The following is a 27613-nucleotide window of genomic DNA, read 5'->3' as shown; positions in this document are numbered from 1 at the left end:
GTGGTGGCCGGGGTCGCGACAGATCTGGATTTTATCTGTTCGGTTAGCAAGATACACCCTCTTTTGTTGGTCTTCTGTTAAAAAAATACCATGTTTAGAGGTTTGACAGCTGCAGATAAAAATGGGCTTGGGATTTCCAACATGCGGCATGACCCCGCTCTCCTTGCATTGCCTTGTCGTTCCTTGCCGACAACCACACTTGTACTTCTGGTTCCTCACGCACTGTGATGCTTAATTTTTGATGGGTACTTAGCATTTATTTAATCCGGTTCATTTGTTATTTGAGCACACTTGGCTTGCAGGTTGCAGACAAATGGGACAAGGATGAGAGTATCTTACTTAAAGAGGCATTAACCCTGTATCTAGATGGCAGGGCTTGACGGCATCTTGCTGTGGAAGTGGTGCCAGACCAGTCTGAAGAAAATCAACCCACTATTTTAGCAGCCTATGTGACATAGGTGTGAATAACTGGGAGCATGCTTGCTATGAACTTGGGCCTGGCCAAATCAATCTGAGTTCTCAGATTGCTTTTGTTTGTAAAAATTTTTCAGGGTAGTTTTGGTTGATGTTTCCTGAGTAGCATCATAATTCCATGAAACAGTCTATTGTGCAAACCACGCATCAAACATGGCTCTCAGGTTAACAGAATACATGTGCTAAAATTAGCACAGGGATCTTGCTGCTGCCCTGTAAATACCCAGTTTGATATGTAGGTTTTGCTACTGGTTGCAAGTTGCTGCACCCACTCTCTGGGATGGGAACTGGGGAAAACAGGTGTACTGTCTGAGCCACCAATAGTTTTGACATGTGCTTGGAGGTTCCTTGGCTCAAATTCCATTTTTGCCATGGCCACTGCTTAACCCTGACACTGGTGCTTTGCAGGAGTTATACCACAATTGGCCTTATGTTCTTATTTTGTAAGCAATGCAATGGGCTGCTCTAAGCCAGTCTTTCATGTCTCCACCATTGTTTTCAGACTGGCATTAAGTTCAGCTGATGTGAAGGTCAATACTAACCATGTTTAAGGGCATAGCTTAGTTGGTTTCCCCTGTCTCATTTCCTTACAAGACTGCCATTGCTGCCTTTAGGCCACCATACTTTCTTGAATTGTCCTAGATAGCTAACAGTCTGAATTATATGTGTTGCCAGCCCCCAGCCTTATATGACATTCTTGTGCTAGCAATTAACAAATTGTTGACTAGGCCTTCATTATGCATTTTAAGCCTGCTAGTGAAGGATTGGGACCAAACTTAAAAGGGTGGTCATAGTGTGTGTCTTTGTTTTACCAATTTTGCTGCACTGGATGCTTTTGCCCAGGCCAGTCTGTCTACGCATAAGTACAAAGTACATTTGTTTAGAGGTTCTCAATATTGTTATGCAAGTTGAGTGCAAATATATATCCCTTAACATAGCAATTTCCAGAAGACATGCTTAAACCTGCTTGCTTATAATACCTTGTGAATATATGTGGCTAACAGTAAATCTCAAACTGTGGTTTGATACCAAATTGTACTGAAATGGTAGGCATGCAGCCTGGTGTTTTCCTTGGTAATGGTGACATCAGCATGCTGCAGGTCAGATTAGATCACCCCCATTCTGCTGACCAGTCTTTTGTGGTGCAACTGTAAACTGAAAACTTGTGAAGTTCACAAACCTGTAAAACATCAGAGCAATAAAGCATTTTGCTCAGTATGGCTATGTGGACAAAACCTTCAATGTGAAAACAAAGTTAAGAAAATTATGTCTTGGAGAGAGCATTTAACAGCATGCTGTGACACTCAGCAGCAGATTGCAATGACATTTATTTTCCTACTGGCAGAAGGTTATGTTTTGGTTTTGCTTTGCTGGTATTGGTGTGATGTTATTATGTTGATGTCCTAATCAAAACAATAGTACATCTGGCCATAAGAGTGTTGAAGGTGAGAATACTTTGAGAGGTATTTTTTAATGCTTTTAGTTTACAGGACTCCAATAAGTACCCCCTTCTTCATTGTGAACTATTACAAGTTGAAACAAATAATTAAAAGTTACATGTATTGTGCCACAAACTCTAATGTTTTGGATCATAACAGATCTGTGATGAACCTGTTTCTTTGCTGCTTAGATCCATTTTCACTCGCAAAATGTGCTCTTCACAATTATCTTCAGCATCACCAAGTTATGTTGTGCTGTAAAGTATTAGTAATAGCTGGTTTTCAAGACAGTGACATATTTATTGTATCTAGTTCCCATGTCAGCTGGTTCTCAAGGCAGTGGCATATTGATTATGTCTAGTTCCCATGTCAGCCTCGAAGGATAAAACAAAACATTGATTCATAGATAAATTGTTTTCAACCAGAGGCAGAAGGGCACCACAGTTTGCTGATGGGCCTTGGAATTTTGTATTTTTTTCACCAGATTTCCATAGCTTACCTTGCACTATACATATCAGGTTCCCACAATCTGCAACCGTTCATGTTACCAGGAATGGCCCACGACAGAATAACTACGGCAGCCAAACAGCTATTGTAGATTCGCTGAATATGTAAGTTTTAGGGCTTGGCAGTGCCTGCGACGATTTTACGCCCATTTAAGTGGGTCATGACAAAAAGTCCAATTGAAAAGATCGAATGAAAAAGTGGAACGAAAAATTGAATTACATAAATTTGACCGGAATAAAAATCAAATCGGAAAAATGTCGAAGGACAAGGAGTGTAAAGGAACAAAAGTCGAACGGCAGAAGTCGACAGGAATCCGAGTTAGATTGGAAAAAGTGGGAGGACAAAAAATAGAAGGCGATAAAAGCCGAACTATAAAAGCGAAAGTCGCATGGAAGATGTCCAAAGGCTTTAAGTCGACAACGGTAAAAGTCGACAGGAATAAGTCGAAACAGGAAAGCCAAACGACGAAAAGCCTTGAGGGACAAAAACCGGTAGGAAGTCCACGGGGCACTGCTGAATGCTTATGACACACTCGTTGCCGTAAACACAGCTTGGAACGCCGAGTACTGACGGCATACTCATTTTGTTTTGCTTCATAACCTCGTTTACCCGTGCCCGCTGGTATAGTGAAGGCTGAAAACTCGCGTGGAACCTCTTAACACCAGCGAGCTGGAGCCCCTCGGCCCCGAATTCTAAGAAAGGAGTGGGTGGAATGCGTGGAGTAACCCATTTATTGGCCTTTTAATGGGAGGATGCCTTGTTCGCCCCCGCTCCGCCGACCGCCTCCCCAACTCACCGTGAAATTACGCCCCTGATTGAATGACCAGAGACTTCCTTCTCGCTGATATCAAGCGCCACAGTTTTATGTCTGGGACCCTGATTGAATGACCAGAGACTTCCTTCTCGCTGATATCAAGCGCCACAGTTTTATGTCTGGGACTTGCCCACACCACGTGTGCGTTTTAGGGTTTCATACTGCACCCTTAGGCTCACTGCTGACACAATCACACAGCACACACCGTGTGCTGTCTTCCGCCGGCCCTGCATACCCCGCTTCCTTTCCTTTCCTGAACTTTAACACGCGCTTGGGTACGGGTCACACTGACCCCCGAAGGTTTTTTCTGGAATGGTTTACGAACGTCAGGGCGTAGCCACGCAAAATTTTTCATAGCTGTAGATAATTGAATAGCGGATAGTTTGGCATCGAAAATGTGGATATACCTTCTAAGGTCATTGATCTGTGGCAGGTCAAAGTCGGGCCACGGTATCAGCAAAGTCATTTTTCTAGGGAATCGTTCAATCTGGCGCAACAACGGAGTGTTTGACGAAGCCACACATCGCTGAGATACTTTCTTAGGCAACACAACAATTGAGTAAACAAATTACATTGACCTAGGGTCATATATGAAGGTCAGACCAACGTCAAAGGCAACCTGCTTTATTATTTAGGGCTTGCCGTATGAAGTAATTTCTGGGACTCATTTCGAATTCATTGATCACAGGGACCGCATTATACGTATTCCATGGACTTCTTAAATGTCAACATTTAACACCACAAGTGTGGTGTTGCCCGTTGCTGGACACCCAATGCGGCAACCCCACATCTTGAAGTGTCTCTGGATAGGGCGATAGAGCTGTGGATCTAAGTTGTTTGTTGCTGACTTTGGTACCACATTTTGTCAAAGTACCGCATCAGTGAAACCCGCCATTATCTGGTGACATATAACCGGTTCCTGACTTCTAGCATCTCGAGGGAAACACGGCTTACAGTACCTTAACTAACGTCAAAGTTTCCCAACAAGCATCGCGAATATGACATGACCGCAGATCGTTGCAGAGCACCGTGTCTAGATTTCCCAGTCTCGACGCATGCAGCTTGGCGTGGGATTTCTCGGCTCAGCCCCCCCCCCCCCCGCCCCCACGTGGGCGGTCGTGCGGTGGTGCAGCCCTGCGGACCCGGTCGCCCTGGCCGGGGGTCCGCAGACGGCGGCGGCGGCGGCGGCGCGCTCCGTCAGCCGCGCCGCCGCCGACGCTGAGCGCCTCGCCCGGCAGTGATGGCGTCGGTAGGCGTGCGGACGGCTCGCGGCCGCTGGCCGGCGGCCGCCGGCGTGCGGCGTCTCTCGGATGGCGCCGGGCCGCACCGTTCGCAGCCGCGGGAGGAGCGCGCCCGTGTCCACCACATGACCAGCTACTACAATCAGTCGGCGATCGACGCGGCCGCTGCCAAGGTGGGTGCCGGCCCGCTGATGGGACCGGGAGGTCGCTCCGAGAGCGGCTGCCTGTGGGTCGGCTGATGCCGGCGGCCGTCTGCTCGCGCCCGTCATCCGGGCGGTGTCACGTGGAGCGTCAGGCGGCTGTCTGTGGACCTCCACTGTAACTGTCGCGTTATCTCTGCCGGCTGTTTTCTGTGTAGGGGCACGAGACACGAGGGGAGGGGAGGAGGTTGGGGCCGAGTCCCCAAGTTCGTGAAACTTTGACAATGGCCGTAGGATCGTTGATCGGAAATAAATGACAAAAACGACTATCGTCCCTCCCCCGCTCTCAACGTGGACAGCGGAAGAACTTCCGCTTTCTCTTGCTATCTGTGCAATGTTTGCACGATCGGCTAGGTAATCGTATTGCGTCACACTTGCCTGCCTCATTGCCCAACGTTTACCGACCTTGTGACCATCAGGTTACAGTCTTTCGAAATGAGAACTGGTTTCGTTGTTAAACATCTGTACATTAAGCCTGCAGTTTATCGTAGGAGTCGGCAAGATGCACAACCAGGCATAGACACAAGTTGACCGAAAGCATTTCATTTGCATGACCCTTTTATGCAAAATCGCGCGAGCGAGTTCACTTTACAACACAAACGTGACATGTCTCCAAGTTTTGCTTCATGCTTCCGTGGATCAAATCACATCCACGTAGAGTTTGAAGCGTATATGTGCACTCGATATACCAGCTCATTCCATATGTGTGCACTCCGGTGGGCGGAATCATGTTCACACACGCCCGTTGGTCCTTTTGCTCATTAAAACGATCTACTGCAGTCGCACTGCCCACAATAACGATGCAGGGCTTCCCCATCCGCAAAGTTTCACCGTCGACAACGACCTGTCTGATTGAGCCGGGTCTCACGGTGCCGGTTACTCTGAATGTAGCTTAGCAGGATGGCGCGGCTCTGGTGCAGAAATCCCAGGGCTCGGCGCGTTTGCCATGCTATTTGGACGTCGCGACCATAAGTCAGTGCTGGCGATGCCGGCCTCCGGCGTGATGCTAACGACAGCCCCTCCCCCTCCCATCCGCAGCCTTCGGTGCGCCTGACCCCGGCCACCATCATGTACACGGGCAAGAGCACTGACGAGGCGCACCTGATGGTGAGTACCGTGGCGGCCACCGGCCCGGCGCTGTATCGGCTGGCTGCGGACGGCGACTGGCCCTCTTTTGGAGGCCGCGTGCCATGGCTGGTCGTCGTAGCGCCTCTGACATGCTGTGGTGCAGCGTTACGCTAGGACGGATGTTATGTCGGGTCGGTTGTCACTTTCGTTGGTCGGATGCTCGGTGCGAGTGAGTGACTACCCCACAGCACCGTCAGCGTCCCCCGCCCCCGTGCGATAGTGTGCAGCTGCGGCGGCTCTCCCACGCGCATCCGGTGCGGCCGCGCCGCTCGGGCCGGCCCGGGCCGGCGGCGCGCCGTCCGGCTGGCCGGCCACGCCGAGCACGTGCTGGGCGCGTGTCAGCGATCGATGACGGCGCCGGCGCCAGCGCGCTGACGCCGCTGTCGTCGAGCGGCGCCCGGGCCCGGCTGACGGCGGAGCGGGGCGACGGCTCGCTCGAGTGGCAACGTCCCGGCCGGCGGGCTGGGCGGCGGGGGGGGGGGGGGGGGGGCAGCACTGAGGGATTTGATGTGTCATTCGTGGCAAATATGCATGCGCATGACACCAACATGCTATTTGACTTAAAAACTATATTAAGGTACCAATATGTGTTGCCGCGGCAGCCGTTTTCAAAGCCACAGTTGCTAAAAGTCACCATATTTCATTTACTTCAAGGCCTAGAGGTCTGGCTCATTGCAAGAAAACCTCTAAGAACAGCCAAAACACAATTTTTTGTCAAAGATATCAAATTCTCGAAGTGCAGAACAACATCCTCATGGCTCGTTAGAAGGCACTTCAACAACACATGACTAACACATTGCTACACTGCAAACGCGCACTTCATTAACAACCTTCTCCACTGCATACACAGAAGTGCCTGAACGGTGATTGGCTACGCCTGCTGAGTGTGACTGCAATGCTATCAAATCACAGAAACCGTAACGCTGCACACCTTATGGCAAGAGAACGCGATCCGGTGAAACAGCAAGCCAAAGCGATGCAGGCAAACAATTTGTTTTGACGCGCGTTTACTATTGGCCTCTATCGTGAAAGATGAGTGCGCCATACATGACTTCACGCCCAATGTTTTGTCTCTGAGCAGGTGGTTAAACCTGACTGCTGACTAGCAAGTATGACCTAATTTATAAGCCGCGTAAACGTCTTTGTTGGACAGCACTGAGACACAAACACCAGAGTCCATATTTTTGCATTTAACGAGTTTACGCGCCTTCGCGTGCTGCTGCAATGAGGGCGTGCTTTAACTTCAACCAAGTTGAAGAATGCTTTCACGAAACCATATCTAAGCATGGCCTCCGGGCTATTCATCCTCTCGTTGCGCCGTTCGCCCACAATTAGCCCGCGTCCGGCCGGAGGGGAGTTGACTCACCCCTACGGTTTTTCGAGCACAGGTCAAAAACGAACGCTTGGAGCGGCATGAAATTGTTCTGACCTGTTCATCTATTAATTTTGTGTCATTTGTGCAAATTTTAAGTTTTGATTTTCCAGTATCATTGACATAGGTCAGATCAAGTAGGTCAACTTCTAAAAAACTTTGACCACACATACCTCTTTCTGGGTCGTTTTCCTTTGTTCAAACCTGGTATAGTAATATAAATTGATAGTACCTACAGTTTTCATATTTAAGATTTTTGGGAAAACGCGAGGTCATTGACCTGAAATCATGTCAACTGTTGCCATTTTTCGTAAATAGTGCAAGCTTGTGCGTTTTCTTGTGTAGTTTTGTTATGAGGAAAAGAGTAGCAACTTACATGCACAGCCATCACATGATCACAGAGAACATGATCTCGGCCCATGTCATGACCTATCTCTGTGGTTACCTTCTGCGAAACGCATTCCTAGCTCAAAATAGGCAGTTTTTAGGTCATTTGGCCGCAGAGTTTGAATACTCCACTTAAAGCGTGTTGATATAGAATCATAATGCATTTTAAGGTCACAATAGGCCATGCAAGGTCGCATAAGGTCACAAACGTTCAGTGGCCTATATTGTCAGTAGCGCAGAGACGGGGTGAACGGGTGCGACGCCTGTAACCACCTCCTTACCATTCTTGTGAAGCTGATGACGTCTAATTTCAGGTACCAACGTTCCTGTTCTCAGCTTGTTGCAAATACATTGCCAAGCGTCGAAGGGGCTGTATATAATACAGACAACGGTTATGCGATCTTGAACAACTGTAGATGTCCAATACATTATTTCTGTCTACAAAATAGTATTGCACTGGCCACGTAGACCCGGTTAGTCTCTAATTGTTTTCAGGTAGATGGTACGTAAATTCGACCTAAGTTGACCTCATATGATATCCAGGTCACCGTTAGATGACGTTGTTGTGTCTGGAATGCTCTTGTCCCACAGCTGCACCTAATAAAATGAACTTAGCAGCACGTCGTGAAGGGAAGTATCCTTTCTGCAGGCTACTGGTGGACCAGTTTTGAACGATGACCTAAACTAACCTGACCTACGTTGGGAACAAAAATGGCCGAAATTAACTCCCCACGGTTTTTGTGCTTAGTTCCGTGCTCTCAATAACCGTCCTGACGTGTTAACATAGGTTTTAACTACATCCACCGGAAGAACCGTTTTTGACCATTCGTACTCTCTGGTGACCTCACGTTTGCCTTGAGGCGAACATTTCGGGTGCATTCTTTGTGATTTTGCGAGAACTGCGAAACGGTATTCTTGTTTTTCTCATAAGACGTCTGGAACTTGGAGATCCCATGGGGGGGGGGGGGGAGTCAACTTCCCCCCGGCCAGGCGCGGTCGTTTCAGACCCCTGGCCGGGCATGGGTTAAGTCATAAGTTCTGTGACCAAAACATCTGACTTCACATGAAAGCCTAGATACGTTATAACATTGGGCCAGATTATATTTATGATGCGTTTGCCTTGTAGATTTTAACGTGTCCGTGTCTGAATTTACCTCTTTACCAACTCAAAACGTACCCTGCAGCAACAAAATACTGTCATTCTACATGCCAAGGTGTTCATATGTGGTCGTTTCACGTGAACGATGCTGGAGAAGAACTGCGTCGATGCCTTAAAGTGATGTTTCCAAGGTCGTAAACAGCTGACAACGTCGACCAGCCTTGGTCGTGCTCTTGGCTGTGCCGAGACCGATCTGTGTGCGCCGCAATCGTGCTTCGCTTGGTTCAGATCCATTAAATTTTAATATTCATGGCTATACCCTTCATGCCAATAACTATGGTTTATCTCCACATCAAAGGGGCTCTGCACTTTATGTTGATAGTTATCTTCTGCATCGTGATGCCCACGTTGCAACTGAACTTAGCGTAACTGCCATTAACGTTAAACGTGCACAGCTGGGCCCAACACTTTTCTCTTTACCTCCATCCTCAAACAAGAGGTACGCTTGACCAACCTTCTACTTTTTCAACCAAATATCAGCTCCCTGTATGAGGCTAAGTGACTTTAATGCGCATCAACAAGCCTGGGGATGCACCAGCACGCGACCTCGCGGACACCTCGTCGACCCATTTTTCACTGCGCATCGTCTCGTCCTTCTCAATGACAAAAGACCAATAAATGCACACCACCACGCAGGCAACTTCACATATTCCGCCATTGGTCTTTCACTCACGTCAGCCCCCATCGCGCCGTTCTTCACTTGGCAAGTCCAGCCAGACTGTTTAGCGACCACTACCCTATTCACATCGCGCTTGAAATGCGCTCGGGTCGATCTCATCATCATTTCAACCCCCGCTGGAACGTCAACAGAGCAGACCGGCTAGCTTTTCAAAACTTAATAGACCTCGCTTACTTACCCTTCTGGCTCCTCGCTCCCCTCCCTTTACTGACTACCTTCAGACCACACTTGCCTCAGCTCACCAACACATCCCTCATACCCGTTGTTCACCAGGGCGCAATCATGCTCCCTGGTGGAACACAGAGTGCCAGCCGACCATGGCAAGAAGACGCAGGGCGGAGCGCGGCCTCAGTCGCTGTATCTGCCCGGTCAGTGTAAATGCCTTCCGTCTGGCGCGTTTGCAGACACAGATCATCTCAAACACACCAGAAAAATATCATGGGAACAGTTTTCAAATACTTTTAATCGATCTACGCCGCGCTAAAAAAAATATGATCGCTGTAAAATGTTTTAATGACCGACGTTCCTCACTTCGCGCATTACCACAGTCTGAAATACAAAATGTGCAATGCGCCACACCTTTAGAGGTCGCCACACAGTTTGCCAAACATCACGCGCAAGTTTTATCCCGGAAACAATACGCAATACACATCACTGCATTTCTGAACGACACCCTCTCGACTTGTAACGTTGGCACAGACGACATCAAAACAAATAATGCGCCTTTTACGCGTTATGAGCCAAATCTTGCCATCAGCAAAGGTGGAAATGCTTCTGTTGACCCTGATCAACTTGCATATCTCTTCTTCAAAAGCGTATCTGAAACTTGGCTTGCAAATCTCCTTTCAGCTTGGAACGATGTTTGGCTAAAGAACACTTTTCCCCTACTTGGCGCTCTGGCATTATCATGCCCATTCTGAATCCCTACCAGCCTCCGTCTAATCCCTTTGGTTTTCCACTTATCGCTCTGGCTCGTCGTGCATCCGAATGATTTGAACGCATAAGAAATGGCCCGATCAGGCTATATCCGAATTCAATCACGTTCTGTCGCCACACCAGAACGGCCTCCGGCCAAGACGGTGCCCTATGGATAGCCTTTTGCATCTTACAGACAGCATTCAGCGCGGTTTTGAAAAGAAAGATGTCACCAGTGCACTCTTCTCAGACCTAAAAGCAGCCTTTGACAAGATACACAACTTGGCTGTCTTAATAAAGCTGCATGAGATTGGTGTCCGACGTCGCCTTGCCAATTTTATTAAATATTTTTTTACAAACCACCCATTTTCGATGCGTTGCGGTAATGTTTGTTCTGAGCTGACTGCCCAGAACCACGGCCGCGCCAAGGCAGTGTGATATCACCTACCTTGTTTCGTTTAATGGTCAATGATGTACTCAAAGATAGTCACGAGGTATCTTTGGGCATTGGATATTTCATGGTACGCCGACAATCTGGCGGCATGGTACACGTACCCTAGCGCCGATCGTGCAAATCTCATCTTACAACGTGCACTCGACCCCATCAAAGCGTGGTGCGACCAGTGAGGTCTGAAGATATCATACACCAAATCAGCGGCAGAAGCATTCTCACATAAACGGCGCTCTTCAAATCCTGTAGTCTCTTTAAGCGTCAATCACGAAGGCGTTCCTGCAGTACCAAAATTTATTTATCTGGGCGGTATTTTAAAACGCCGCCTTACATTTCACGCGCATTTCAACGACATTCATCAGCGATGCATCCGTGGGTTGAACGTAATTGTAACAAACTCCCCTGTAACAAATCTTCTCGTAAAAACAAAGATTCCAAGCCTCGCCCAACGACATAAGAACTAACTGTTCAGATTTGGTATGTGCATAAGTACCTACCACAACCACCCTCAACAGCGTTGCTTGCCGATTTAACACCACACAGACATCTTTCACCATCACAGAGCGATACTCCACGATAGCTCTGCGAGCCCAACGTGTCCGGAATCTGTTTGGCATCCCTTGACATCCGCACTATGCCAACTCCAGGTTTCAGAGCGTTTTGGCGTCAACTGCCACTTGATATGGTTTTTAGAATTCTAGCACGCTGAGAATACCGTTCCTATACAGATGGCTTCGGGCAAGATGATATATTCGGAGCCGCCTTCCATACGCACCAATACCATTTGTCATTTCGCATCTCCGACTTCCACTCCGTTTGTACCGCTGAACTGATGGCCATTCTGGCTGTAATAAGACGGGTTAAGCTCTCCAATGTCAAGGAAGCAATCTTCTGCACGGACTTTCTTTCCGCTCCTCATGTTCGCAACACTAGCGCGACACATCACACCCACTCATTGCCGAAATCCGGTACACCATCACATCACTTACGCCCCAAAAGAAAATAAAAATGCTTTGGATTCCCGGCCACGCAAACATTCCTGACAACGGGACCGCTGATCGGCTCGCCAAGGACAGCTCGTAGTCAGCCTTAAGAAGCACACGTCCTGTCCCTATAGAAGACGTACTTGCATATACGAACTTAGGGTTCCGACGCATTCTGCACCATGAATGAGATTTGCGGCCGCACCCACATTTATACACCATTGAACCCGTTCTATCATACTGGCTAACATCTCATCACGATTCGCGTTTAAGATGAATAATCCTAGCACGTCTTCGCGTCGGACGTACCACTCACGCACTCTTTCATGACTGAGGGTGCACCACATACAGTTTTTCATTGGTGCGCAGTCCCGAATGCAATTTTGCACTTTCTTCTTGATTGCCCAGTTTATCGTAAATCTCGTCAGCCTCTCGTCAAGCACACGTAAACACATGGTCTTGCCTTTTCTCTCAAAACCCTCCTTGGTGGCTCGCACCCTGACCCTATCTCGTTTCTCTTCGGGGTTTTACACAATACAGAATTATATAAGATTCTATGACTGGGAAAGTGTGGCAAACCATACCATTTGTCAAAACGTGTGGCCACTTGTCCATTGCATAGTATCCTGGCATATATTTATTGAGGACTGTTCCAGGATATTATAACACAAGGTCGCCTTAGATTTATATCCAAGGCCGGAGTTCTTTCTCTTATTCTTTCTCTTAAGCTTTAATATAAATGCAGTTCTGCTCGTAAAACTGCTACAAACACTTATAAACAAAGTCGTGTTGAACTTGAATTAAGATGTGGAAGTTTTGTTTCCAGCCTTAATTGGAATACAACTTCATCCGTCTTTTCTGGCAGCCACCGATCAGTCGAACCAACGTCCCTGTTGCGGCTGTACCAATGGATCCCCCGCTGCGGTGATGAACAGTGATCGGCCGTCAATCCCACGTACTGTGTGCACTGCTGTGGTTACCTGTGTGCCGTGGAAATACATGACTACGTGAATGAATGTTTTGCTTAAATTAACTTGCTTTGATCTGCGCCGGGCAGCATTGGGCGGTTAAAGTAAATATTTTGTGCCGGATTACACGCAATCGGCTTAACTCCCCGACCCCCAGGCAGTTTCGGAGGGTCCCCTGAGGAAAAAGAGACCCTGCAGTGGCCCACAAAAAAGACCAATGCGTTATTGTCCTGGCGCACCGAGTTTACGAGTTTACTAAACGAAGTGTGGCCGAAACCGCAAAGCTTGGCGTGCATTCAGGAGACATTGCTGCTTTGTCTAGCTTACATAGACTGCAGATCAGTTGTGAGTTACAGAAGACGTTTGGTTGTAAGAAGTTTTGGATTTGGTCCTCCATTGGAACTCCAATGCAAGGCCCTCCTTTTCAGTCAGTCTGAGTAGGACCTGTGGGAGTGGCGTTTGGTGTTTGAACATGACCTGAACGCTTCAACCTATGAGCTTTGTCAGGCACTGTGTGTTCTCATTATGTGTATTGTATTTTATGAATGGTATTAAGCATTGCTTGTCACCACTTTTTGATAATGGCAGGATGGGTCTTGCGCTTTTGTGAGCTGTGGGGGTTTCAACCACTCCTACAGTATTTTGTATAGCTTAATTATAAGCAGCAGCGGTACAGTGCTGAAGCCACGTTATTCTGATGAAGTCATTGATTGTGTCAGGACATATTTATTTATGAAAGGGTACGCTTGGCGTCTGGAAAACCTTAGCATTGAATATGATGCTTCTTTTTCGTCCTGTATGTTGAAAAACTTTTCTTTTCAAGGATGCTTATTGTGCGTAACTAAATGTCAATTGATTTTGCATTTGTGTTGCAAATACCCATTTGTAATATTCCATAGCTTGAAAGACCGTCATTACCCGCAATTTTGCCAGGAATACCCGCCACAAGCCCTGGGGGTTTCCAAGACCTGCGCGTTGCGGTCCTGCGAGCTCAAAAGAGGCAGCTGTAGCGCCGAGCGTGCCATTGGACACCTGCCAGTCGACCCAGCGTCCACAAATAGTGGCCTCACCGCGACCCGCTCTGTCCGCTAACATCGGGGTCAATGACCGCTTGTATCCTATGCCCCTTCGGCATTGACGTCTCGCCCGACCTGCGACGTGACCGGGTCACCGGTCTCTGGCACTGGCCCGCCGGCTGGTACCGATTACTGATGGGCACCGGCCGCCCCCCCCCCCCCCCCCCACACTGGTGACCAGTCTGGGCTGCCCTCGGCGGTCGACGTCCGCCGACCGCACGCCGGCCACTGGTCTGGGTCAGAGCAGCATCTGCACCAGCGGAGTCGCGCCGGCGCTACCAGCGGCGCAGCAGCCTCGACTGCCGGGGGGAGGCGCCCAGCCCTCGGGGGTCGCCATCGACGCCTGCGGAGTACCGTCTGGTCGGGCGTGGAGGAGGTGCGGGTCCGGGGCTTGGTGGCGACCCTGGCGGCCACCGCCAGATCCCTCCAGTCTTTTGATCACGCCTGATAGGCGGAGAGAACAGCAGCTCAGGCTTCAACACATCGGCCTGCCGCCCGAGGCCGACTCTTAGCTTCACAGCTCGTCCTGACACGCTGCTCCGTCAGCGCAGCGCAGTAGCTTGCCAAACCGACACCGCGGTGATACGTGTGCTGCTGGCCGGATCTCTACCCGCTGACGGACCGACGCCTGACATCCCCGACCCGACGCCCCTACCTGGGGCGGACTGACACCTGACAATCTCCGACGCAGGGCCCCTGGGGCGGACTGACACCTGACAATCTCCGACGCAGCGCTCCACTTGGGGAGGACTGACACCTGACAATCTCCAACGTTGCGCTCCTCCCGAGGCGGACTGACACCTGACAATCCCCGACACGGCACTCCACCCGGGGCGAACTGACACCTGACAATCTCCAACGCAGCTCTCCACTTGGGGAGGACTGACGCCTGACAATCTCCAACGCAGCACTCCACCTGGGGCGGACTGACACCTGACAATCTCCAACGCAGCACTCCACCTGGGGCGGACTGACACCTGACAGTCTCCAACGCAGCGCCCCACTTGGGGAGGACTGACACCTGACAATCCCCGACGTTGCGCTCCTCCCGAGGCGGACTGACACCTGACAATCCCCGACACGGCACTCTACCCGGGGCGAACTGACACCTGACAATCTCCAACGCAGCTCTCCACTTGGGGAGGACTGACACCTGACAATCTCCAACGCAGCACTCCACCCGGGGCGAACTGACACCTGACAATCTCCAACGCAGCTCTCCACTTGGGGAGGACTGACACCTGACAATCCCGAAGCAGCGCACCACCCTTGGCATGGCCACTTCGAGAGGTCAGCTGCGCGCCGGCGCGCGGCCGCGAGGCGGACTGATCCGGATTATTCCGGTCCGCCAGACGGCTGGTTGCGGTCGGCCTACCTGGGTCGGCTCACCATCCCCCCCCCCCCCCCCCACTCCCGGCCCGCATCCGCCGTCGCGGTGGTGGGCGAGTGTCTGGCGGTGCTCCGACGCGGCTTCGTGGAACGGCTCCAACGGCGAAGCTCCGGACCGAACTGGCTGTGTGACGTCACGGCCTGGTCCGGCCCCAGCTTGTGTGACGTCATTGTTGGGTTCAGGGTATCGAACGCTTGCGTGCGTCAACAAAGGCTGGTACGGGGGTCGGATTTCGTGGGTCTGTTCAGTACTGTGAATGTGTGACGCTGCACCATAGCCCAAAGTGCAGTGTAATCGCATCAATCACGCTGTCAATGACGAGTGACGTCACAGGGCGAGTGTTTTTATGAATCGGCTGTTACGAACAAAACGACAAGAGAGATAAGACTTGATATGGATTTCTGAGCATGCATTACTACCGAAAGGAAGGTGAAGATGGTGGAAAGGAAAACAACAACCAATTCAGACTGAAGGAAAAGCAATAACGAAACATGGACGCGACATATAGCAGAAATGACATTTGACGCAAGTCAAGAATTACTAAGTAAGGCGGAAGATCAATCTTAAAGTAACTGGCGAAGCGATACTGGTGTACGGCGAAGCACATTGTGGAGATGTCAACATATTTGGTAGACCTTTTTTGTCTGTAGTAGCGGCATTATGCCTGCTGATCTGCCGGCGAACACTTTGTTCAATGTTGTGATTTTCTGTTATTTTCAAGTCCTCAGTCCATGCTATCTTATGCCAAGCTCTCCCAGCACGAACGTTTGCGATGCAACAAGACTGCGCATAGTTGTTGCCGTGATATCACCAGGAGCACAGCAACGGTGGCCCACCGGCGCGCAGCGTCACCGCCCGGACCGATAACCTGGACTTGTGACGTCATACCCGGGCGACGCACGGAATGCCTGACACGTGACCTTGGGTAAACCCCCTCCCCGCTACACGTGTGAACCGGTCTATTACATAATGTGACGGGGCGTGGTGGACCGTTTGAGCCGGTCCTTCAGATTCGTCTCGATCAGTTCATGTTTGTTCCGAGGACCCTACGCTGTTGTTTGGGGCCCCATACGTTCATCTGCCAAGGCAGTCCGATCGCTCAGGGGCCTTCCACAACGGTCTTGGGCTCCTCCCGTTTGCCCGGAGGACCCTGTGCTGTGGGGCCCCAACGTGAGCCTGCCGTGGCACCCCGATCGTTCAGAGGTCCACCACACCGGTATTGGGTTCTTCTCGCTCGCTCGGGGCATTGTACACTGTTGATGGGGGCCTCTATTGGCCTGCCGCGGCGCCCTCGATCGCTTGGGTGCCGTCCGTATTTATCTTTGGTTTTCCCATTTTGTCGGAGGACCTACGCTGTTGACGGGATAGTGCATGTTAGTCGGCTGGGACACTCCTGATCGCTCTGAGAACCTCCACATTGGTCTTGGCTGGCTAAGTCAAGTCATGTACACAACGCCAAGATCTACACGATAGCGATTTTCCTGGACGCCTTGGCTGCAGATGACACTGGCCGCAAATGTGCCGGTGAATTGTTACGCGGAAGATAATGTTATGCACCGACGGTGTCTTTTTTGTCGAATTTTATTTTCCCAGGCTGTTGCATTTGACACTCATTATACATGTACATCACAATCTTAATACATTTTAAATGATAACGTATCTTGTCTTCCTTCATTACACTCAAAACAAAAACTCTACTTTATTCATGAGCCATCAGCTGGTCACGACGCCGACCAGTCTGCTGGCCGCACCCAACCTTAGCATGAAGTATCGTGCTTGATTTTTATGGCAGTTGGCAACCAACTTGAGCTTTTTTGTCATATCTTCTCCGAAGTACTTAGCTTTAAATGACAGGATACACCATGCTGTGGTAAAGTGCAAGCGCCGCCTGTTTGTACATACTTGCTGCTCCTTATTATCTAGGGAAGAAGAAAGGTGGTTTCCTGCGTAAGAATGGCACTCACCAGAATCCTACAACTCTAAATCTGAATTTCTCAGGAGGGGTACCTCATTTCTGGGCGGAGCACGATTTGCTTGGCTACTTTTTCATGAAATCTTGGATCCACCATTTTGTACAACAGTAGACGTAGTTTCGAACCTTGGAAAGTGTCCTTGTGAGGAAGCGCCAAGGGAATCCGCTCGCAGCCAGCACTATCAGCAAAGCTGACACTCTTTATGTGGCATGGCACAAACACCCTGCAGATATGCCTCAAGCCATGCATTGTCCACATCGTGTAGGTTATTCTTTGCGGGATTTCGAGCGGCTACTGAGGCCATCTCGCGCTCGAATTTTCTACTTCCTGAGCGTTATGCCGCTAAAAAGGTGAGAATATGAGACGAGCACCGGTAGTGGTCAGAAAGCTCAGCTATTGATAAGGTTCTGTTTCAGGATGTTTAACAATCCATGGCGTTAGTGGACTGGGCCACCGAGCCTCTCGTCCGACAGTTGTCGGCAGTCAACCCCGTGTAGCTGAAGCTCGATGAGAAGCTTCGAGTTGTCTCGCGATGTTGATGCAGTGATTTAAAGTAAGCAGGCAGAAAAGTATAGTTTGGTTTCAATTCAAGGCCAGAAGCGCACGATCGGAGGTGATAGCTCGTGCCGCGTCTGTGGCACGCTGCGTGCGTATGCTATGTTGACGGTCAGAAAGGCGGTGGTTAAAGAAGAGGTAGCGGCGTAGTTAGTGCTGGGCAACGGACTCAGCCATGTTTCAGTGCAGTGACATATAAGATGCATATGAGTTTTGAGTTGGAGAGGCCAGATAGACCACCCATCTTGTGATAGGCTCGACTTTGAAAGGACTGACTTGAATCATATTGCCTTAAATAGGCCTTACCTGACCCGAATGCTTAAAAATAAATTTCCACGCGTCAGGGATATACATGTGGAAATGGCACGTGTGCACTGTGTGCATCGTGTGAGGCAAGGCTGGTGCAACATCCAAAGTGTTTGTAAGTCGCCGGGGACCCTGGTGCAGCGCATAGCGACTCTGTGCTGGCGCCCAGAGGTTATGGCGCAGCCGGGATTCGAACCTTGGTCCCCACGTGTATGTCCGGCGTCCTAACCATTGAGTTATTACGACCCCGAAAATGCTGTCAATGGCCCCACTTGCATCCATGCCTATTTGCTCGGGTCTCCATGAAGTCCCGATTGCCCAGCGAACCTTGGAGTCTATCGGGTGTCATCTCTCTGGAGTTCCAAAATGACACGACGCTATTGTACGCGGCTCTTGCAGCCTGCATGTCAACATTTCCTGCCAATGGCCTTGCATTGTTGTGCGCTTTGTCCCTTGTTGAATAAGCAGCAGCGCGATAGCCAGGCCGACTAAGAGGGTTCGGAATAGATACACAATCTTTCAACCCGCCAACATCGCCAACATCTGACCCGCAAGAACTTGTGGCTTTCGGGCTGGTTTATGGGCCAGACATATGGATTATGTGCCAGACAAACAAGCAAGATTATGTATTTTTTTAGTTAACCTTGACTTCTAACGGTTGACCAAGCGCCACAATGTGTAAATGTAGTGTTTGGTGCCCCACTTTGTGGCGTCATCATCGCAGCTTTGAATGGTAGTTTAAAGCGTGGACCAGCAGGAGGTAACCGCAACCGGCCAATCACATCTCGTCACGTTCAGCAAGCCCACGGCCTGGTGCCCCATTCATCAAAATGCAAAACGACAGTCGAAAAATGTATGAAGGTAGTGTTTGTACAGTTTTGCTCGTACTGTGAGACACGTCATTAGATCGAACTTCATCGCGAAGTGGGGACAATTTCGCGCACAAACGTAGAAATGTACAGCATAATTCGGAAAAGAATGTCACAGGATCGCAAACTGAATACTGTTCCACAAGCCATTTTACACAAAGTTCGACGCCAGTTTGTCGCAATCAGTTGCGTCAGATCCGAGCCGGTTGTCTCACACTGTTCTCTGAATCGCCCTCGTGCCGCACCGTTACACAGATCCCGCTTTCTCGAATCCTGTCATGGTTGAAATCACACTTCACAATCCGTCTGAACTATCAGCTGCGGGCCAGTTCCCCCCCACACATCCCTGCATCGCTGACACCGGTTGCCGCATCTGGCCCGCTGTGGCGCCCTGCGCCGACAAAGGCTCGACGGGTGGGAGCTGCCATGACCCATTTAGCGGCGACCTTGATAAGCTCGTCAGAGCGATGCCTCCAGCGGGCTGGGAAGTCTTGTTTCTTCCGCTTCCCCGCTCTGCACGTCGCGCTGATCCAGCTGTCCTGCTGCCATCCTGCTGCTTCAGCCGTCCTGCAGCTCCAGCCATCCTGCTGCTCCAGCCGTCGTGCATCTCCAGCCGTCCCGCCGTTCCATCCGGCCAGCTGTCCCAGCCGGTCAGCAGCAGGTCAGGCGCGGAGGCCAGCTGGGCTCCGGGGGCGCCGCGCTAGCCGGCGGCTGCTGGTCCTGCTGGCGGATCCAGCTGTCCAGCTGGTCGGCCAGCCGGTGGCAGCCGGCGGCGCGGATGCGGGCGCTCAGCTCCCGCTCCACATCAGCGGTGCCGCGCCGGCTCAGGTACAGCTCCAGCATGCAGCGCGCGCTGGTCACCAGGTCGCGTGACGTGTCGCGCCGCAGCGCCTCCAGCTCGCGCGCCGAGACTAGCTCGAGCGCGGCGCCCAGCTGCAGGTAGCGGCCGCCCAGTCGGCCGGCCAGGAAGTCGACGAGGCGCTCGCGGCGCGCCGCATCGTCTGCCTCGCGCCCGGGCGGCCGCCAGTCCAGCGCTCGTTCTACCGACACGCGGGCACCGAGCGGCGCCGGCGGCGGCAGCGGCCGGAGTCGCGTCGGGTGGTGACACTCGCAGACGGCGATCGGCGGGCTTGGCCCGACCCGTGCTTGCGGCGCGCTGAACGCCTCGCTGCCGCGGCCCCAGAGAGCCTCGCTCTGGCGCCGGCTCAGCTCCGTCCGCGGCGAGTCCAGGGGGCGCTCGCTCTCGTACCAGCGCTTGGGGCTGGTCTCCGCCGTGGGCCACTGGGGCGAGTTCATCTCTATCCTGGGCCACTCGGGCGGGCTCGCCTCTGTCCTGGGCCACTCGGGCGGACTCGTCTCTGCCCTGGGCCACTCGCGCGGGCTCGTCTCTGTCCTGGACCACTCTGGCGGGTTCGGCTCTGTCCTGGACCACTCTGGCGGGTTCGGCTCTGTCCTGGGCCACTCGGATGGATTCGACTCGGTAGTGTCCCGGATCAAGCACAGCCCGCTGGACCCCGCACCGCGCCCCTCAGGCCACCGCGAGCCCGCACCCGACCACTGCTCCGCACTCGACGGATCGGCGACGCTCGTCGTTCTGGAGTCTTTGCGGGCGGCGCACGCCGGCGCCGGCGGGAGGCCCTCCGCCGCGCTGGTCTCGGCCGGTGTTGGCCCGCCGCTGCTGCCGGCGGACGTAGTCTTGGTGTGCGGTGGAGCGGCGGCCGCCGCCGTGCGCCGCGCGCCGCGGCCCGCCCACGGGTCGATGTCCGCGTCCTCGCGCCGCAGCCGGTGCGTCCGCTCGAACTCGGCCACCATCCGCGCGCTGTCGGCGCAGCCGACAGCCTCGCTCACATGTCCAAGAATGGAGACGCTGTGCGGCGACAGCATGCCGGCGCGCTCCAGGTGCGCCAGCATCGCCGCCGCGCCCGTGTCGTCGGCCACGCGCCAGCAGACGAACTCGCGCAGGCCGTCACGGATCCACTTGACGGCGTCGGCGCCCAGCCGACCCCACTGCACGAGCAGCTGTCGCTTCAGATGTTCGTAGTCGCGCTGGTGGGCGGCGGTCATTCCCTGGCCGCCAAATCGAAACTCGCCGGCTCTCCGCGCCGCCACCTCTCACCGAGTTACTGATGCGCACTTTCACCACAAGCGGCCGCCGGCTCCCCCGTCCGCTGCTTGGGTGCGACTGAGCCAACCGACGCCAGGCGCCTGCCCTTTATGACCTTGGCCGGCCGGGCACGCCGCGCGGCTCGTGGATAGGCTGCGCCGTGCGGCCTCGGCCGGTCCGAACCGCTGCCTGCTGGTTTGGGGGCGGGGGGGGGGGGGGAGGCGTGCAGGCGGCGTTGGTCGTTCCCTGCTTCCCGGTCGCATGGTACGGTACAGGAATACAAGTGAACTGATGACCGGTGCGTAGTCGTCAATAAGCAATGACCGTAAATAACGTTATGTGTACGATTGTAAGGGTCCTTTCCTGTTGTGATATGTCAGCCTCGACGATATTTCAAGTTGGTTCGTTCTTATTTTGGCGCTTGTCATCCAGCATGACATTGACGTTAAAAAGTGTCAGGTCCACAGTGCCAGATCTTTCGCGACTTGAGGAGAGTTCCTGTGCCGATGCGGCTGAGAAAACAATATTGTAGGCAGTATCCCGCACGCTTCGTTGCTGCAGATCTGGATGATAACCGAGGCACAGCTTTCCAAATCCGGACTCGTCCCCCAGTGAGGCGCGAGGGATCTTCGCACTCCTGTTGAGCAGCGTGACGATGACGTCAACCGGATGACCATTCAGGAGTGGGCGAAGCTTTCCGACGAACCGTGCACCGAACCGCGACTGAAATTCGGGGATCCGCATGACGTCAGCGGTGGAGTGATGTAAGGCGGAAATTTCCAGATTTTCACACACGTGATACAGTGTCGTCAAGGCCGCAAACAAACTGCGCTGTTTTTTTGGCTTTCATTAATTATGTCAGGTTTATCTAATGCTATCATGAAACATATTGTAGAGAACTTCAGGAGATCCCCCGTATCCAGTGGTGTATAGAGAATGCCGCAAAAGGGAGGAGAGGATGCAGCAAAAAATTCTCTAGATCATTTGGCACGCCACGGGCGCCCGAAATTTCTCGCGTGGCGTATTGCAGCATCCCATGTTTTAATCTACTTCCCGTTACATGTCTGTCACGGGGTTTTAATTGTCCACATTTGTTCACATATGTTTCATGCATCTATAATTTACATAACGTTGGGAAGGATGTTTTGTGTGTGCCCCTGTCCCCTCGCGTAGCCCCCTGTCCGTGTCTTTTTTTACCGTCCGGGCAAGTGTGCCAGTCAGGCATGGGGACGAAGCCAGACAGACGTCGGGCTTCGAAGCCAAAACCGAGGCTAAGATAATTAATGACGTGATGCCAAATTCGGAGCCGAACCCAATGGCTGTGAAGAAACCGAAGCCGAAGACGTTGGCTTTGTGTTTGTCAAGCATGGTGCCGAATCCGAAGCCAGTGCCCTCGACCTCCCTGCTCTCGAAGCCGAAGTCGAGGTCGACGGCTTCGGGCTCAGGAGATGCAAAGACAGGGCCAAACCTTTCAGTTTAGATTCACGGCGCAGAAGCCAGAGCTGAATCTACTGTACAACACAGCTGTGCGAAGTAAATTTTTTGTTGCGTCCGCCAAAAACTGTATGAGATCACAAAATATCATCAGGTTTTCGTGGAGAGGATGAGACGAGATGTTGGTATTGCGAATGGAGGATGTGTTCGGGCTATTATCCTTGTCTTGTGTTGATTTGGACACAACGTTTCGTCAGCTCGCTCTCCGGCCGTCGCCAGATGTGTGCTTAATTATTGACCGGATGGTTTTTTACTTCCAGTCACGTGTGTGTCGTAGAAAGGTTGTGTAGTAAATTGGAGTAACAAGATGGGCAAGGGTTTATTATACAGTAAAGCCGTCACAGCATCAACAAAATACCGTGTCATAGCCGACACCAGTAGTTCAAGATCTCGTGAAGCCGGAGCCGGTGTAAAAATAGAATATGGTTCGAACTCGCAGCCGAAGCCAGCTGTCAAAAATGACTCGAAGCCGAAGTCGACGTTGATCAAGTGAAAGGGCATGAAGACGAAGGGGACCGTGGAAAAAGCTCAAAGCCGAAGCTGTGTCTGAAATCATTGGAGAAAACCTACGGCTTTACGAAGCTGAAGCCTCAGTCGGCTTCGTTCCCAAGCCTGATACCCGGAAGCAAGGAATTGAGTATTTGTTGGTCTTCTTTAATAGACGATAACAGCGGCACCAGTCCCCTGGGGCGACTTAGGCGCTTAAACGGGACTTGGCCGTCTAGTTAGATGCGTGGCAGTGGCATGGTTCCATGACATCAGTGCCACAGCAAAAGCGCCTACCGGTACGATGCTACGACAGTTCGTCTCCTGCCAATACCTATACACGACATAAGTGCTACACGACAACACTTTTACTGCAAAAGCTTATGCCCGTCATAACTACGTCAACAATGCGTTATACCGACATTATTTAACCATGTTTCTTGTACTACAAACACTTAAACGCGACATAAGTGCTAAGCGACAAACTTCAAAAATGTGTCTGTCATTAGTTCCGCTTCGATAGTCTTGACGCAAACGCAGCAGTTCTTCTGCTGTCGATACTTTGCCGGCGGAGTGCAAAATGCGTGGACACCTAGTAGGTGTTTAAGAGCAGTTCGCATGCTCGGAGGAACAATTAAAAGTTGGTGGTGCCGGGATAAAACTATTTCTTATTTTACCTTATTTCTTGGATTTGTCGTGCCTGGCACATGAGTGAGGGTCTTCATTTTGTCAGCAAAATCTAAATTATGGGTATAACATTGTGAAAAAGTGGTTTTCTCGTGCATCACTAAGGCCTTAAACGAATCACTGCAGTAGAAGAAATCCCGCGTTTTGGCGAACACCAGGCCAGGGATGTGGTTTCATATTTAGTCGAAGCCTCCATCCGCCCCCCATTCGTGGCAGGAATGTGTATCACAGTCAGGGCAAACTTCATGTGTTATGTATTTGGTGGCGGGTTTGACCGCTTATCCCTGCCAACCCCCACACTTAATTTACAACACTACGACAGTACACTATAAGTTTTTCAGTGGAGGAAATGTCGCGTAAATTTCTTGCCGTCGTGCGTCTGCCGACAGCAGTATTTGTAGCCGAAATAATGCACCGACACCATGGAGCAAGCAAGCACCTTTAGTCGAGCAAGCAAGCACCTTTAGCGAAAACTTTTCCAAAAATATTGACTGACTAACCTGGTAAATCGAAGTAAGTTACTACGAAAAGCATCAAGGGGTACACATTTTATGAACAAGTTAAGAGGAAAACTAGATCCTGCATAGGTGATTACCAATAGATTTAGAGCTGTAGATACTATTGAATGCATTGAAATGTGTCACAATAAAAGGGGTTTATCACGGTATCACGAGAAGCTCACACCCTCTCGTTTGCAATGTTATAGGACGCCCTGTGGCGTGACCAGGTGGAGGGGTTTTCCCTTGGCATAGCTTATTTCTGTAAGAGTCATTTTAAATTAGCAGTAGCGGCGTAATTAACCCTTGCAGTTGACACGCTCCTGAAACCCAACAACTAACTGAAGAGCAGAATCTAAGAGAAGACGTTCCGGGCGTATACCTCTTGAGCGAGCTTATCATTCAACAACGATACAATATAATCGGGAGGAGCACGTATCAGCTGCAATGATAGTGCGTTCTTGCAACACCCACATCACTTCAGTGACCATTGTGGGACTCTGTCGAAAGGACCAGAGCAAGTGCAGCAATGCTCAGTGTGAGCGCATTCGTATCAGCCTGAATGTGCGTTTAAGACTGAGTACGTCAGCAGATGAGTTGGCTCTGGCTGGTGACGGTCGGTTTTGAGTGGTCAGAAGCCGCGGAAGCTTGTCAGATTCGCTTACGTGCGGTTGGGCTGTGTCACGCTTTCTTTGACCTTTTGGAGACATGCTGCATGAGACTAGGTTAGGCTCTGCAAGGCTGAGTTAGCTTTCGTTGTGCCGCGTTGAGATGCTTGGCATATTTGGAGGTTAGGTTCGGCTTGAGCAGCACGTGATAAGCCATGATTGTGACATAATCATTTGGCACCTGGTGTCAGATATTTCTTTCTCATGGATTTACTCGCGCACCTGTCCATTCTTTCTTTTTATGCTTTATGATATTACTAGTCAATGACGATACAACATTTACGTCTACTGAATAAATCTTGCCGCACCGTTTTGTGCGAACGATAGTCTACTGGTCCACATCGTGCGGTTACATGTCGGCGTTTACACACCCGCAAAACACCCATTTGTGACGCGAAACCTGACGGGGGAGCCAGCAGTTCATGAGGGCATATTGTCTTAAACTAAACGGGAACGCATGACTGCTTCATGACCTTTTCTGTGGGAGTGAGTTGAGGAGATCTCTGAGCACTCAGAACCAGCAGCATGTCCTGAATTGTTTCTCAGTGTGTGCATGCAAGGCCCATGTGCTCTGGCTCCCAGGAGTGTGTCCGGATAGTGGGTGTGTTCTGACTCTTCGGAGCGTGCCCCGTTGGTGGGTGCGCTCTGACTCCTTGGTGTGCCCCGTTGGTGGGTGTGCTCTGACCCCTTGGAGTGTGCCCCAATGGTGGGCGTGCTCCGACTCCTTGGAGTGTGCCCTAATAGTGGGCATACTCTGGCTCCTCGGAGTGTGTCGGAATGGTTGGCGTGTTTTGACTGGTCGGAGTGTGCCCGGATGGTGGGCGTGTTCTGACTCCTCGGAGTGTGTCTGGATGGTGGGCGTGCTCTGAATCCTCGGAGTGTGTCCCGATGGTGGGCGTGCTCTTATCCCCCGGAGTGTCCGGCCGCGATCTACATACCCCTCGTCCCTCGCTGTGTTCAGTCCTCGTCAGCGCCACCAGCACGCCTGAAGCCCTTCGGGTTGGGCCCGGCATCGGCACGTCAGTACTCTCCCAGCCTTGACCTGGCCACCGCCGCGTGTTCCCCGGGCGGCCCCTCGCCGCGGCCGTGACCTGTGGACCGTTGTGCCGCAGCGCAGCGCCACCTACCTGAGGAAGGAGCTGCCGGTGCGGATCGCTCACCGCATCCTGGGCTTCCGCGCCCTGCCCTTCATCATCGGCTGCAACCCCAGCATCCTGCAAGTGGTAAGTGGCTCTCACGGGAGGATGGTATGCATGCCGCTGGTCACTACGCCGGAGCTAGGTCAGTCGTTGCGGGCTCGGTTCCCCACGCGATCGGTGGAGTTTGCTCCGCAGTGGCTGGTGCAGACCAGAGGTGCTGATTGAATTCCGAAAATTTCTGAAGTCAAATTTGGAAGTTGGATGTGCAGGGAAATGTTGGATGTGGTGTGTTTTTTACGGCTGATATCGTTCTGTCTTGTCGCAACTTGGTACGCATCTCAACGAATTTAAGGCAGATACACATCACTTACGCATGATCTTTTTCGTTCTTTCCGTTCGATTCAAGTGAGGAAATGCAGCGACGCGAGTGGTAATTGGGTTTCTTTGTCGTAGGCAGTAGAAAGTTGGTCTTGGACGGACAGCTGGTCCGTCCTTGCATTTGAGATTCGACTTCGCACAAGAACTTCCAGAAAACGGCACGTCTAGTGCAGACTCACTACTCTCTTTGGTGCCGTTACTCCCCCCTCTCTTTCTCTCTTTCTCCCCTGCCCTCTCTCCCTTTCTCTCGCTTTTCCTTCTCCCCCTGCTTTTCCGTCATGTTCTTGTCCGGAAGGCGGTCGCTTTCTTACGTAGAACTGCGCGCTGACCTGTCGGTCTCATGTTTCCGCACGGTTCGGCTCTCCCGGCAGCTCTGTTCTGTGTGTGACCGCTAGCCTTCCAATCCCAACATTTGATTTGACCTGCTGGTCAGTGGCGCCCCCTAAACCAACGTCTCGATGTGCGTCGGCTCCCGACGACGGCAGTCTCAACGACACGCACACGCACGGCGGGCCCGCGCGGCGCGCCCCGCACTTCGTTGGAATGCGTAAGCGGCCGTGAACTCTGACCGTCCGCCCACTCGTCCGCAGCACGACATGTACATCAGCTCGTTCCACCTGCTGAACGAGTTCCCGCCGATCCGGTCTAGCGCGGACGAGCTGCGCTACTCGCACCTGCTGCGCCAGCTGCTGGAGCAGCACAAGAACGTGGTGTCGCAGCTGGCGGAGGGGTTCCGCGCGTGCCGCAAACATATAAAGGTATGTCAGACGACAGCCAAATGGGTGACCTTATATGGCCTGACGTTACCTGACTGGACCCGATTCGATTCAACCCGTCTGACCCCAGCCCCGGCCCCGGCCCCGGCCCCGGCCCCGGCCCCGGCCCCGGCCCCGGCCCCGGCCCCGGCCCCAGCCCCAGCCCCAGCCCCAGCCCCAGCCCCAGCCCCAGCCCCAGCCGGGCCTGTGCCCGACTCTGACTCCGGCTCCGGCTCGGACTCCGTCTCCGGCTCCAGCGCTGGGCCCATAGGGGGTGGGATGAGGTTCGGGTGAATGCAGGACGTATGGGGTGAGTGCCTGGGTTGGTGTGCGGAGGGGAATGAGGCAAAATAATGCTCTACGTCCTTTTTACGATGACTTACCAAATACTCTTTACGCTATGCCTTAGCAAAGGGAAAAAACCCCGCCCTGATTCGCCGTTTTCATAATATGGGCTGATGGGAGGGTGGGGGGGGGGGGGAGGGGGGCGGGGGGGGGGTCGATGCGAGCCCCTGGCGT

General features: G+C 52.0%; 1 protein-coding gene across 1 annotated transcript; it reads left to right on the top strand.

Annotated features, from left to right (window-relative positions):
- On the top strand, positions 1-27097 carry LOC119098442 (3-methyl-2-oxobutanoate dehydrogenase [lipoamide] kinase, mitochondrial; the record flags this gene model as incomplete). The annotated part of the gene is given in 5 exon segments (XM_037221359.1): positions 1-42; positions 4473-4648; positions 5714-5782; positions 25935-26045; positions 26930-27097. Coding segments are annotated over 4 exon segments (522 nt in total), but the record flags the coding sequence as incomplete, so codon positions are not given.
- Between the last annotated feature and the right edge of the window lie 516 nt (positions 27098-27613).

This window comes from Pollicipes pollicipes, unplaced genomic scaffold (assembly GCF_011947565.3).
Source record: "Pollicipes pollicipes isolate AB1234 unplaced genomic scaffold, Ppol_2.1 Scaffold_4740;HRSCAF=5597_pilon_pilon_pilon, whole genome shotgun sequence".
Lineage (NCBI taxonomy): Eukaryota > Metazoa > Arthropoda > Thecostraca > Pollicipedomorpha > Pollicipedidae > Pollicipes > Pollicipes pollicipes.
The sequence above is the reverse complement of the archived record's forward strand: the minus strand, read 5'-3'. Positions and strand labels throughout refer to the sequence as shown.